General features: G+C 35.4%; 1 protein-coding gene across 1 annotated transcript in view; it reads left to right on the plus strand.

The window, feature by feature from the left end:
* The window catches only part of LGSN (lengsin, lens protein with glutamine synthetase domain), a 29,322-nt gene that overhangs the window by 790 nt on the left and 14,265 nt on the right, over positions 1–14,267 (plus strand). Inside the window, exon 2 of the mRNA XM_065889147.1 lies at positions 13,079–13,205. Within this exon, the coding sequence (XP_065745219.1) occupies positions 13,079–13,205 (127 nt within the window). The remainder of the gene's footprint in view (positions 1–13,078; positions 13,206–14,267) is intronic.

Consider the following 14,267-nt stretch of genomic DNA (forward strand, 5'->3'; position numbering starts at 1 on the left):
CTCCATCTAGTGGGGAAGACAGCTAAAAACCTAAGGAAGCGGGACTTGCCTGGCGGTGCAGTGGTTGAGACTCCGCCTGCCAATGCAGGGGACATCGTTTCAAGCCCTGGTCTGGGAGGATCCCACATGCCGTGGAGCAACTAGACCTGTGTGCCACAACTACTGAGCCTGCGTGCCACAGCTACTGAGGCCCGTGTGCCTGGAGCCCATGCTCCACAGCGAGAGAGACCACTGCAGTGAGAAGCCTGCACACCACAGTGAAGAGTAGACCCCGCTTGCCACCACTAGAGAAAGCCTGCACGCAGCAATGAAGACACAACGCAGCCAAAATAAATAAATAAATTTATTAAAAAAAGAAAACAAACACCCGAGGAAAAATGGGGTAACTGCTGTGTATAATGAGCATAAGCAGTGTGCTTTGGGATGGAGACAAGTGCTTTCCACAAGGAAACCGGGTTACACTGTGTGAAGAAGGGACCCACTGCGGAGTGGCTGTGGCTTATCAAGTAGTGTCCTGTCATTGTCAGAGGCATCAAATGATAGACATGTGTAAGAGAACAAATTAGTCTGAAAGTAAACTTGTAGCTGCAAATGATGGCTTAGAGAAAGTAGTTAGTATACACATAATAGCTTTTTGAAATTTTGATTTCTAACTATTTAATTTCTTCTTGGATTAGGTTTTACTACTCCTGAGCCTATGGCAGAACTGTGTTTTCTCCCCCACCTTCCACAATTTTAAGGATTCCAGGTGACCCAGATTTTGTGAAAATATATGAGTCACACTCTCCCCAAGACCAGCCTAGACCAAATGTTGATAGTTCACTCTTAGGAGAATACAAAAACCAACAATATGATTTTAAAGTACACAAGTTTTACAACAAAAGACATATTATGCCTTTTGGGAAAATGTTCCCTGCTAACTGGGATGGACATTATATTTAATAGATGTAGTAAAGGTGAGTCTTGGTGTCCACTTTACCCAACTCTTCATTGAATAACCTCCTCTGTGTTTTCCTGCCCAGGGTCATATTCCAGAGAGAGGATGAATATGAGAGGAGCGAGGGAGATGGTATATGATATCCTTTTCCTGTTAACTGATGCCTAGAAAAGGACAGTGATTGTGTGCTGTACCAGGCACTCTGGTAAAGTAAGCAGCGGCAGCACGAGGTGAACAAAGGCCCGATGGATTCAGGAGGGTGGATTAGATGTAGGAAGAAAATCCCCAGGGTGATCATGTACCCAATCTGAACAAATTCTTTGTCAGAATCTTCAGTAAAAACGAACTGTTATGAACCTTAGATACGGTATGTCCCTAAAGAATATTTTATTGACATTCCCTATTCCAATGTCATGAAGTCATGTGTTCAGCCAAATTCTTATCAACGGTGAAAAGAAAATAGATCAAAAACACATTCTTATTCCTCAAAATACACCCTATGGGTGTATGACATTGTGAAACTGAGGAAAATAGCAGCACATCAAGTTATCAAAATTAAAATCTGTCAATCAAAAACCTTGAGTGCGGCACTGAGTTGCGTGATATGCCAAGAGACCTGGGTAAGATCTACTCTCTGCCCTGTAGATGCTTATGGCTCAATACAGAAAACATCCACCCAGGTGGACACAAAAGGCTGAGCCTTCCACATTGAAATGTGGAAGCGAAATGGGTGCCAGCTGGGGTGAGACCAGAGGCTTTTCATCCTCTGCAGCCTCTGTATGTGTTGGCAGCAAGCATGGCACTGGGGGAGGCTGTAACTGACTGAGGCTGCACTCAAGGCTACAGATTTACCTACCCCAACTTACCCTACTTTTCCTGCTCTATGCTACTGTGTGTGCAAGTTTATAAAGACTTCTTGATTCTACTTTTATATTTTAAATGTGTTTTGTCTTTTAGGATTCAAAGTCTTGTTTTCAGATTTCAAGGTTTTTAGCTCATTTTATACTTATTTTTATTTGCCTCAAATGTACCTTCTTCCAGTTCATTAAGTGCCTCTCTCAATGTTAAAAATTAGGTTTGTGTTTCACATGCAGTGACTAAGAGTACATTCCCTGAAGCCAAAATGTCTGTGTTTTAATCTCAGCTCTATTACTTATTATCGGTGTCACATAGGGCAAATTATTGGACTTCTCTGGGCTTCATTTGGACATTAATATTACCAAATGGAAGAGGTATTGTGGAGGGATTAAATGTCTTAATACATGCAAAGTGCTTAGAATAGTGCTTACAACACAGTGAGCACTCATGAAACAGGAATTGGTTATCATGCATACTCTAGTATATTTTAGACTGACTAGTAATATCTTCCCTAAGTTTTCATTTTTACAGCCTTAAAGAGTTTTACACTTTTTATTTACATGGTAGAACTTCATTTGCTTTTCTATGTCATAATGAAATAATTATATGTGGTATACATTTATATAAACACACATCTATTCACTTCTAGCCCATTAAGTCTTTCCTAAGGTATAGTGATGAGGACTATATTTAGTATTCTAGTTATAGGCACACCATATTTTTAAAAAGATAGAATGCCTTCTCCTGTCATATCTAAAATATTTTTGATGAGACCCAGTATTTTTATCTACTGCAGACTATCAGTTGATATTTTCACCAACGGTTCTATAATGTTCTTGGATCTTATTTCAACTATATTACAAGAACCCATTATCATAAATATTATATGTATTATATTATATGCTAAATGTACATTAAAAATTTTCTACAAGTCTTTTCTTAGTATTGAAGTATATTTGTTGCTTTTCTGCCCATGCACAAAGCCTTCAAAAATTACTTTGATCCTATCTACACAGATAAATATATTTTTAGGTGAAAATCTTAATTTCTCTGGAAAATGTGGAGATTTCTTTTTTGGTTCACTTATGAAAAAACAAAGTAAGACTGGTATACTAGCACCAAGCCCAGGGAATTGACCAAACGTTTTGCTGCCTTTATTATTTCAGCTTCCTTTGTTATTTAGTTTCATGTTATGAAAATAACATGGTGTTAGACCTTTATAAGAGCATTTTTCCCTTATCTGAAACTATTGATTAGGCATTTTTTTTTCTTGTATAGAATGTACTGTTGCATATTTTGCTTTGCCCCCGAAGTTGCGATTTTCTCTGGGCTTGGTGCTGATGTTGCTTATTTGCCATCTTGCTGGGAATGGAAACAAGATCCAGAGCTCTCCACTTGAGGAACAGCCATATCATTTACACTGTGACAATTGCTTCACACAGAGGCTTTTTATAATGATAGTTTCTCTATAATTCTTGGGCGGATGTGGATATATATTATGTTCCACCTAATCTGCCAACTAGTATATAGATTATCTTATTGCAAAGGTGGTGAGCATCTATGGTGGTAGAACTGGAAATGATCTGGGTCATCTCTGACATTTGACTCTCTAACCTCTCCACAAATGAACTTGAGGATAAGAAGCTTGACACTTTTCCAAATAGCCCATCCCATGTTAGCCCATTATATTAAGTAAAATTTGGATTCTCTGTAACTTCCAAAAAATTTATTTGTATTTTTCGTCGATGCATAGTTTCACTTCAAAGGATGGAGATGGCACTCTTCGGTTGGAATGTGAAGTTTAAAAAAAAAAAGACTCAGATTTCTTAGTGTTTTTCATGTATTCAGATGAAGGCTCCTAAAATGCAACACAGTTTAAGGATGAAAATTCTTTAAAATATAAAGATGAAGGTCTAGTTTTTATAATAAGTAGATATGTAGATAGTGTCTTTGTAAGAATATCTTATTTTCTATAAGTTGGGTCCTTGTGCATAATGATCTCAGGGACTCTCTAATTTAGTGAAAGACTAAAGTGACTTTGCAGAAACAGCTTGGTGGAAGGAGTGAATTACTCACTAAGCCATAAAGCGGTGTGGAAGTTTTTCTTTTCCTATTTAATTATTTATTGCCATGTGGGATCTTAATTCCCCTACCAGGGATCGAACCTGTGTCCCCTGCAGTGGAAGCTCAGATTCTTAACTACTGGACATCCAGGGAAATCCCTGAAATTTTTAAATAAACTCCAAATGATGTTCATTTATCTGGGAAGCCAGACAACTTAAAAGGAGAATAATTTGACTAACATTTTAAATAAGACATGGAACAGATCAGAGTATACAAACATAGTTAACTGCCAGTGAATATTTTCACTGAAAGTGAATATTTTGGTTCTCTTTAATGTTTCTGAGTTTTCTTTATTTTCTTTCATATAATTCTTTAATGTTTAGAACATTCTTTTGAAATATTAGCATGTTTCAGCTATGCTATAAGGAAGCATTGGAAATAAGATTCTATATTTTAAAGAGAGTAATCATAACCCTGGAGATAAGGTGTTTTGAGGATAAATATGGTGAGTAAAACCCTGACGGAAATTATGAAATGGTGAAATTAATGGGGAGAGGGGACAGAGTTGTGGAGCAGCTTGTCACCAGCAGAAGCTTCTCTTTCTCTAAGCCCTTCTCGAGAAAACTTTGAAGGATTCCACATAATATTTTATCTAAGAAAGCTGTTTTGATTATGTCAACCTATTGGATTACTATCAAGTCCTATTGGACATTTAAAGAAATCTCATTTGGTATTATTTATGAAGGAGAGATCTGAATCAAATGTCCCTTCTGGCCTTGTGTTTCAACATGGTAGACCTTGGTTGCCATTCGTTCATTCATTTATTAGAAAATACTTAATCAATTTCCATTTTATTCTAGTCAATGTATTAAGCTCAAGGGTATATCTAAAATGGCCCCTTCTAGGACTCTCCAATCCCTTGACTAGGTTCTCTTTGTCAGTCTTTCCTGATTTCACTTCCTATGCCATCTGTCTTGGATTTCATGTCTCATTATTTTAGCCTCTTACTTGCCAATATCTTCAACTTATTTTTGTCATTGTCTTCCTGAGTTTGTATCATCACAAAACCTCAACCATGTGTTTTTCACAACACCAACAGAGCTTTGCTGGAGAAAAATAATTTATCTGTGAAGATTGGTGCCACTAAAACTTTAAAGTCTTCAGTTGTTTTAGACACTAGACATTTTTGTTTCCTGAGTTGGATTTTTCTTGTTCTCTGCTATGTCTATGTCAAACCACTTCCATTCTTCTTAAACCTTTAGTTTTCCATACACTTACTGTCTGAGCACACCCAGAATGGATAAGAAAGATCAAAGTTTAAAATTAGTTTTAAATTCAGATTCTGCCACTCATTAGGTGCAATTAATCTTACTGAGGTACAGTTATGTCATCTGAAAAGCACTCAATAAAGGTTGAGGATTCCCTTCTTTCTCTCCTACTCTTATTTCTCCTCTTCCTCCAGATTTTTCCTCTTGTCCCCTCCTCTAACCTTCTATCTTCTATCTTCTTTACCTCCTCTTATGGAAGGAGATATATTAAAGTTATTCCTTCATTTCAACTCTAGTTTCCATACTCTTTGCCCTTTCAGGGATCTCGCTTTATCCTTTTTCTCCTTTCTTCAACATCTCCTTCTTTATAGACTCCTTTCATTAAGTATTTAAATACAATACATGTAAGTCTTTTCTTCCTAAAAGCAACATAAGCTTTTCTTGGACCCCTAGGCACTACTCTCACATTGGCCATCCTCTCTGTCGTCTTCTCTTGTATTTTTGAGTTTTATTTCCTGCCTGTCTCCACTCGATGGTGGTGGACATCTCTGGTGCACTTATTGTGTGTGGACCCAGGACTGAACACTTCTCAGTCCTCCTCAGTTTACTGCATTCTGGCTGCTGCTTACATTCTTCCACTGAAACTGCTCTTACCAAGGCCTCCAGTGACCTTGTTGCAAAAAACAATGGGCAAGTTTTAATGCTAACTTTATTTATTATTTCAGTAGCATGGCCTATTTGTGCTCCCTTCTTTGAAATACAGCTTTTATCTTTTTATGTCAATGAAGCCATCCTGTCCCAGTTTTTTCTTTCACATTCTCATCCTTTGTTCTCTGACTACTGTCTGAGATTCAATTTCTATGTTTAATCATTAAATATTGTTGTTCTCATTTTTATCTTAGTCCTTATTTTTTTCAGTCTCTGCTCTTTTTTTCCTTAATAATTCCAACCACTGTCAGGCCTTTGCTTTTTTCCTTTTGTTTCATCTTTTGGGTTCTGACCCATATGGCTAATATTTGCTGGGTACCTCCAGATGACACACTTATCTTAGATTCTATATACCTGAAATAGAACCCAGAAACTCTCCTCTCAGGTCTCCTCCTCATTTGGGTTTCCTGGTCAGAAACCTTACTGCTATCTTTAATCCTCTGTCTACTTTATTTCCTATATCCAGTCAAACACCAACCTGCCAAATCTACCTCCTCAATATATCTGTAGTATGCTCATTTATTGCCTCATCTCTACAGCCATTATCCTAGTTCAGATCACTGTAATCTATACCCTAGATTGCCCAAGTGGACATTGGGAGGTCTAAGTAGTTCCTTGGTTTATGGCTGCAGAAGTTCTTAATTCTAGAAGGGGCACCTAAATACATACTTGGCACTTAAGGAATCATGATACTTGGGCTAAACTAATCATTGCCTTAAGGTTTGGAGAGATTGGTAAGGCTGGGTAATGCAGGGCCTCAGAGAATACTAATTTGAATTTTTCCTGAAGGAGATGGGAAACTGTGGAAGTATCCTAAGCTGAGAAATAACAAGACCAAAATTGTGATTTAGAGAAGTGATATGGGCAGAAGTCTGGAGCATGGGTAGGAGAATGGTAACACTGAAGGTAAGGAGAAAGTCAGTAATGACTGTGGTAATCTAAGAAAAATGTGGGAAATGGAAGCACGTACTTTTAAATGGGGAATTATTGAACAGAATTACCACACTGTATTCAACTCTTCCTACTTTATGCCGCTTTCAAGTTTTCACTATTATAACAAAGATGGCACTGGACATGCATATAACTTTACATATTTTGAATTATTTTCTTAGACCAAGTTGCCGGAAGTAGGAAAAGTGTTTAATAGGTATGGATATTTTTAGATAAGCTGATGTGAATTTAGAATGTGTTCTTTGAAGTATCTTTCTACAAATATTTTGAACACATTTCTTCCCCTTTTCTTTGAAGAATACATTTTAAGGAAACTGAAATTCTTTTCTCTTTGATATATTCTTTTAAATTGGATAATCACTGATCCTTTTTGACATTATTTCTAATACAGGTTAAAAGTTGATGTGGCTTTTTTCCCCCTGTGCTACACAGTAGTTCCTTGTTTGTTATACATTTTAAATATAACAGTGTGTACATGTCAACCCCAAACTCTGATTTTATTAATGAGGGGAGGTACATGAAAAAGCAAGCAAGCAAATACAAAAACAAAGATTAAAAAGAAACTTGATGTAGGGATGTGGAATTTTTTTTTTCTTGCTGGCTGTTTCATGCATCTCCCCTCATCAACAAAATCAGAGTGTATGGTAAATGCATTAATAATTATACCACAGACTATAGCCAGTATACAGGGGCTAAAACAAGGATCTTTAAAGTATTGACATTGAAAAGGTAACTGTTAGAGAAAATTAAAAGTAAATGAACAGAATCAGTGACATCTAGAATCTAAGTAACACTGGTTACTTTATTGGAAAGAAACTTATTAGGTCAAATTATGCCTAAATTTAATGCTTGGCAGTATCCCTTTAGGTTAAATCTTTTAGTTAACTTGATCAGCCACTGAGTGGAAATGCAAAATGACAAACATATTAAGCCATATAAACAATTTTCAAAGGAAATGCTGTGATGAAAAAACATGAATTATGAAAATATCTTGTAATATGAAATATTCTTTAAAGACCGTTCCTATGTATGAACTGAAGTCATCTGATAGAATGAAAGTAGAAAAGTATCTGAAGTGTGAAAAGCTTCTCTGGTGGAAATGTCAAAAGAAATCAGAGTCAACCCATTGTAGTAGAATTTTGAGACTGTCCAAATAAAGCATAAATTAGATTTGTATGTTCACACATATCCGTGTTTATGCTCATGGTTTTTCCAGCTTCGTTTATTGACTTCTTTCTATCTTTAGTTCAAGTGTCCCCTCTTCTGTTTAAGCTTGGCCTAGTTTCCCTGAAGACTCTCTGAAGACCCTATTTATGAAACAATATGCTTGTTTAATAGCAGTGCTGTAGATTACAAGCATGAGTATGTTGGCTCCCAACTGAGAACCCTCAGACTACTTGACATACCCTCACCTCTCTGAGAGGTTCCACTAGTTTACTGTGTTCAGAGTCTAGAGATGCTTAGAAAAGAGAGGGATTAGAGCCTGACTGAACAGGAGTCATCTCTCATGAGTTAAGGGCCCATGAGGTAGCCTAGAAAGAGGTATCTTTGAAGCAGAGATCCTCAGTAATGCATGGTGCCTGGGTAAAGATAATCATGACTAACATCTATTTAGTACTTACCACGCATCAGGCACTGCTTGTCCGACTTAACGGTGCAACCAGGAAATTTGTCGCTGCACCTGTAATGTCAATTACTTGATCAACATTTCTAAACTGGTTGGTAAACAGCTGCTGACGAGTCCCTTGAAGGTACCCCAACCCTCTGAACTTCTCTAGCTCTCCTACTGTTTCCCTGGGGCCCTTAGACTTCTCCATAATCCATCTACTAAAGAGTTAACATCTGGTCCTGTAGGGACCCTCTAGAATCCTGTCCTGGCTTCCAAGCACCCCAGCAATGATTCTGGGGCATTCTGATTGACTGTATTTATTAATAATGCATTAAGCACTTGTGCTCTGGAGCCAATTTCCTGGGCTCGAGTCCTAGCTCTACCACTTACAAGATGTGTGGGCTAATTAGTCTCTCTTTGACTCAGTTTTACTCATCTCTAAAATGGAGATGACAATGTATCTCTCTCAAGTGGTTGTTCTGAGACGAAACGCAGAGCATTTAGAAGAGAGCTGACACATAGTAGGTAAAATAAAAGTATTTGTTATTTTTATTATCTGTACTAATGGTTAAATATCTTGACCATCTCTACTGACCACCACTGATGGGGAAAAGATAGGTGGTCTCTGCTGCTATCATTGTGCCCAGGGCCTCTAGCACTGCTGAATATTCTGAACAACATTCCAGTCTTTTTGAGATCTGGCTATATGGGAATTGAGTATCTTTCTTCTCTTCTTTACTACCTACTTTATACTTTAAATTGATTGTCAACATTTTAAAAATCATAGAATTTCAAATGAAAATCCAGATTTCTGGCATTCCTTGGAAATTTGGAAAACTGACATCACTAGGGCCACATTTTGTCATGGCAACTGTTGGCTACAGCCACACATTGGTTCCTTCCTTGGATGGATGTCAGCTCTGGTGTTCACCATACAGCCCACTGCATCTCTGTTACTGGCTCAGCATTGAGTTTGCTGCCTCTGAACTAGGGTATCATAACTATATCTCTTTCTTTGTAACATGGGAGCCTTCAACTTCAATAACAACACTTTATCTCCTATACTAGATTATAAGATTCTTTATGAAATGGACCATGTTTTATTTATTTTTATGTCTTTGATTTTACCTTACCCATAGTCCTCATTGTTTGGACTGATGAAGTTTAAGCTAATAGTGACTTAAGATGGTTTTAACCCTTATTCAGGAAAGAGTTATTAAAACACAATATAACTGTAGAAGAATATGTAACTGAGAGAGTTGAGTGAACAAATTTTTACAAGTCATACAGATAATCTTATAAAATAGAAGTGGAATTTCATCTAGTTCAGCTGTCTGCTATGGTGATGTGGGAAGCTCCCCAGATAATTCCTATTCTTCCTTGGCAGTCATATGACCTTGAACAAATCATTTCCTGGTGAACCTGTTTCTGCCTTGGCAAAACGTAGGTGATAATAAATGTTCCCTGAAAGTTGTGAGTATTAAATAAGATATAACATATTGTTTGGTTATAAAAATACTTGTAAAATGTTAATATACTTTTGGGAATTGTACTTATAGCAGTGTTTACAGATGAAAATACCAAGGATCCAGAGGACTTGCTACTTAGTGGAAAAGTCAGAATTAGGACTCAAATCACATGAATCTTGACTAGTAGATTTTTTTTTTTTTACTGAAACATCATTCACATTGTAACTAAATGTAGTTAAGAGATTAAGGAGAATAAAAATACTTATTGGAGGTGAGGTAAATCAGGGATCTACTAAATTTGTTTGAGCTATTATAGAAATGATCATTTTAGTATATAAAGGAAAATCACAGGACTGAACTAAATGTATTCTTCATTTGAAAAAAAATTGAGCATCTATTTTGGAGTCAGAGGCACATACTATGACTTAGTTCTAGGGTTTTTATTGGTGAAATTCTCAGTTTAGGAACTTGATAAATTGTCCTTGTTTTTCTCTTAATAAACTTTCCCTTTTGGTCTGGTTTATATGAAGGCAGGTGAAAATTACTAAAATAAACTTTCTCTGGGTTTGAGTTTCTGAAATTTAGGAAGCAGAATGGCATTTTGGAAACCAGAGGACCTGTTTGCATCAATACTCTGTACTTTCCATTCACTTTTGTGGCCTTGGGCAAGTTATTCAGGGTTTCACTTTTCTCATTTGTAGGATGGAGATTCTACCATCTTGAGGGTCATGCTGAAGAAATGTGCCTGACAGAGTGCTCAATTGTAGCACATTGTTATTTGGTTGCAGTTAGAGTTTGAAGCTGGAAGAAATCTTAAAATTTGTTTCATTTGATTCCATCAATCTGTATATGAGAGGATCCCTATGAATCAAACTAACACAAATATTAGTCTGCTCAGTTTCCTTTGAAATTTGTGTAACTGGCCTAATAAGTCATTTTCTAAAGAAGACTTCTTAAAAATAACCAGAGACATGAATATGTAAAAACATTTACCAAAATTACAACTATATAATGTATATTTCTGGCAATGCAATCTTAGAAATTGTGAATATATACAATAAGGCTAGTATGTCACTGTCAGAATCCTATCCAAAGTGCATAGGGATAATTTACACAAATATTTGAATAAAATTATAAACTACTAGAAAAAATAAATTACTATAAATATCACATGATCCAAATATAAGATTATCTGTAGTGAAAGACCACAATTTTCTAAAAAGTGAAACTCAAAATCACACAAGATGTTAAGAAAAAAAACAGTATGGCCAACTTAAAAATTGCTTCAAAATTTAAAAGGCTAGATCTCATGTTAAGTGTTCTTACCATAATAAAATTTAAAAAATTTAAAGTATAATGTTGGTATTTAGTATACATTTAAGTGCTTAATAAATATTAGTTCCTTGAAATAAAATCACACAAAAACTTTATCCTATGAAATATATATTTTTAAAAAACATGGTAACAATAAGAACAATGTATCATAACTACATGTAGACACAAAACAGTTAAATTCATGTTTCTTCTTTTAGTCTTCAGAGATTGAATTGATTTAATTGACAAACGGTACAGCTGTTCCCCAGCAACCACTCTGGACATGTATTTATAACTTGCCTCCAGGGATGGAAACTTCAGAAATAGCTCTTCAAAAAGAAAATAGCTCGAAACATTTTAGAATATAGTTTTTGACCTTGACCCTCTCACCTCAAACCACAATGAGGAGTTTGTAAAAAAACATTAAAAATACCAGTGACAGCATAATTCCCTCCAGGTTCATCCAACTTGTTGCAAATGGTGAAACTTCATTTTTTATGGCTGAATAATATTCCATTATATATATATATATATATATATATATATATATATATATATATATGCCATATTATCCTTAGTGAAGTAAGTCAGACAGAGAAAGACAAGTACTGTATATTTTCACTTATATGTGGAATTAAAAAAATGAACAAATATAACAAAACAGAAACAGACTTACAGATACAGAGAACAAACTACCAAAGGAGAGAGGTGTGGGGAGGGATGGGCAAAATAGGAGTAAATGATTGAGAGATACAAACTACTAGGTAGATAATAAATAAGTTCCAAAGATGTAATGTGCAGCACAAGGAATATAGTCAATATTTTATAATAACTTTGTATGGAGTATACTCTATAAAAATATTTAATATTGTACACCTGAAACTAATATAATATTGTAAGGCAATTACACTTCATTAAAAAAAATCAGAAAAGTTGACTTGGTAGAAGTAATGACACCTACACAAAACTTAAAATAGAATCTGTAGTCAGTACATTATCATGTGCATAAAGTATCAAGCTATTTGAGTAGAAAATAATTGATTCTTTTAAAAATTATTTCAGTGAAGTAAAAATAAAAGTGTATAAATGAAGAAAATCAATGTCAGCTTTTTACTTTAAAAAATTCTTATTTATTTCAGTTGTGACTCAGGACTGCAGGGATTATTCTGTCCACCGATGGGGCAGAGACACCATAGCTCTCCATCCCCAGCCCCTGCCTCACTGTCCAGCTCCCCGTGGGGAATTGCCCTTGACAGCTCTGTCAAGGGATCCTGTCAAAGATTATAACTAGAGTGTTGAAGTTAGGTTATTTTGTTTTAATATGTTTTTCTTTAGGTTTTCCTAAGCTATAAAACACTTCGAGCATGACATTGTTTCACATACATAAAATACAGTCACAAAATAGAATTTTATGAAAACATGTGCTTTTTTGAAGTAAATATTGACGCAATTAGGATGAGGGTAAGAAGAGGAGAATCTAATTCCTTAGGTATAATACTTATGTCTCTGGTCAGAAACATTAGAGATCCTAAAAAAGAGAGAGAGAAATTATAAAAGAGGGCTTTTTAAAGCTAAAATGGGTTTGGTAAAATTACTTAAGAATAAATAATGCAAAATATCCCAGAGTAAAAAATATAGAAAATTCTGACTAGTTGGGCAAGATTTTAATTTATTTGGTGATATTTTTTGTACCACATATAAAAGGAGATACAGAAAATCCATCCTGTCAGCAGAATGTTAAGCCTCTTAATTTTGAATTATTCAAGTGGATGTGGAAACAAAATTTACCTTGTTTTTAAAGTCTTCTAGAGTCATTTTTATATCATCATTCTTTCTTGACCTCCAAATTTCATTGTGTGCATGATCTGTTATTTGACTTTTTGTTTATTAATTTTTACAGGACATCAGAGATGAAGGTGATGAGACTAAAGCCAGCAGGATGAGTAAATTAAGAAATACAAGAAAGGAAGTCACTAAACTACATAGTTTTTCAACTGAAATAGAAGTGGATATAGCCAACTCAAAAGGTATCTTGCTACTATGATCCCTCAGGAATATGTAGTCAAAGATAATCTCTATTTGGTCTCTTCTTCATAAAACATTTTTCTTCTCTTCTATGGGAGAAGCAAAGAAAGAAAGAAAATTTATTCCTACATAGGCAACATAAAAGATGGAAAATATAGGCTTGCAGTATAAATATATAAAAATAATAAAAATATTTAGAATTTTAAGGGAGTAGAACTAGGAAAATAGTAGTGTGAACAAAAGAGAGTACAGAACAGAAGGAACATATGAGTAAGAAGAGAAGCATCTTTCTGCTCTGAGAATGAGTACAAAGATCATTACTGAAAGAGGCCACAATGAAAATGTGGATCAAGTTTTCATAACACATGTTGGAATTCCAACTAGACTCCAGTGGATTTGAAACAGTGCTGAAACTAGGAGTTGATGTGGACAACAGTCTCAATTCTGGGAAGAGTGGTGTTCCAAGGCAGGGGCAGTACAAATGGCCAGTGCATGGCAACAATAAAATGCAGTTAGACTTTTGTAAACTTTATTATTGTTTTAAAATTCTCTACAGAAAATGCAACCCCATATACCTTAAAACCAGGGTGAACTACTCCCACTGCCCCTTATTTGGTATGTCATTGCCTAGGAATAAATTATTTTATCAAGTATTCCTCTTTACATCATATTGAAAGACAGTTGAAAACAGTGCCAACATTTTTAAACATTTTTCTTTCTTTATTTAAATCGATGTATAGTTGATTTATAATATTGTGTTAGTTTCAGGTGTACAGCAAAGTGATTCAGTTATATACATTTTTTCAGATTATTTTCCATTATAGGTTATTACAAGATATTGAATATTGTTCCCTGTGTTATACAGTAAATCCCTGTTGTTTATGTATTTTATGTATAGTGATGTGTATCTGTCAATCTCATACTCCTAATTTTTTTCCCTCCCCACTCTCCCTTTCCCCTTTGGTAACCATAAATTTGTTTCTATGAAAACCATTAAATCTACTACAGAACCGGTAAGTCCGTTTCTGTTTTGTATGTAAATTTGTCTTACTTTTTTAGATTCC

Source organism: Phocoena phocoena, chromosome 12 (genome assembly GCF_963924675.1).
Source record: "Phocoena phocoena chromosome 12, mPhoPho1.1, whole genome shotgun sequence".
Taxonomy (NCBI): Eukaryota; Metazoa; Chordata; class Mammalia; order Artiodactyla; family Phocoenidae; genus Phocoena; species Phocoena phocoena.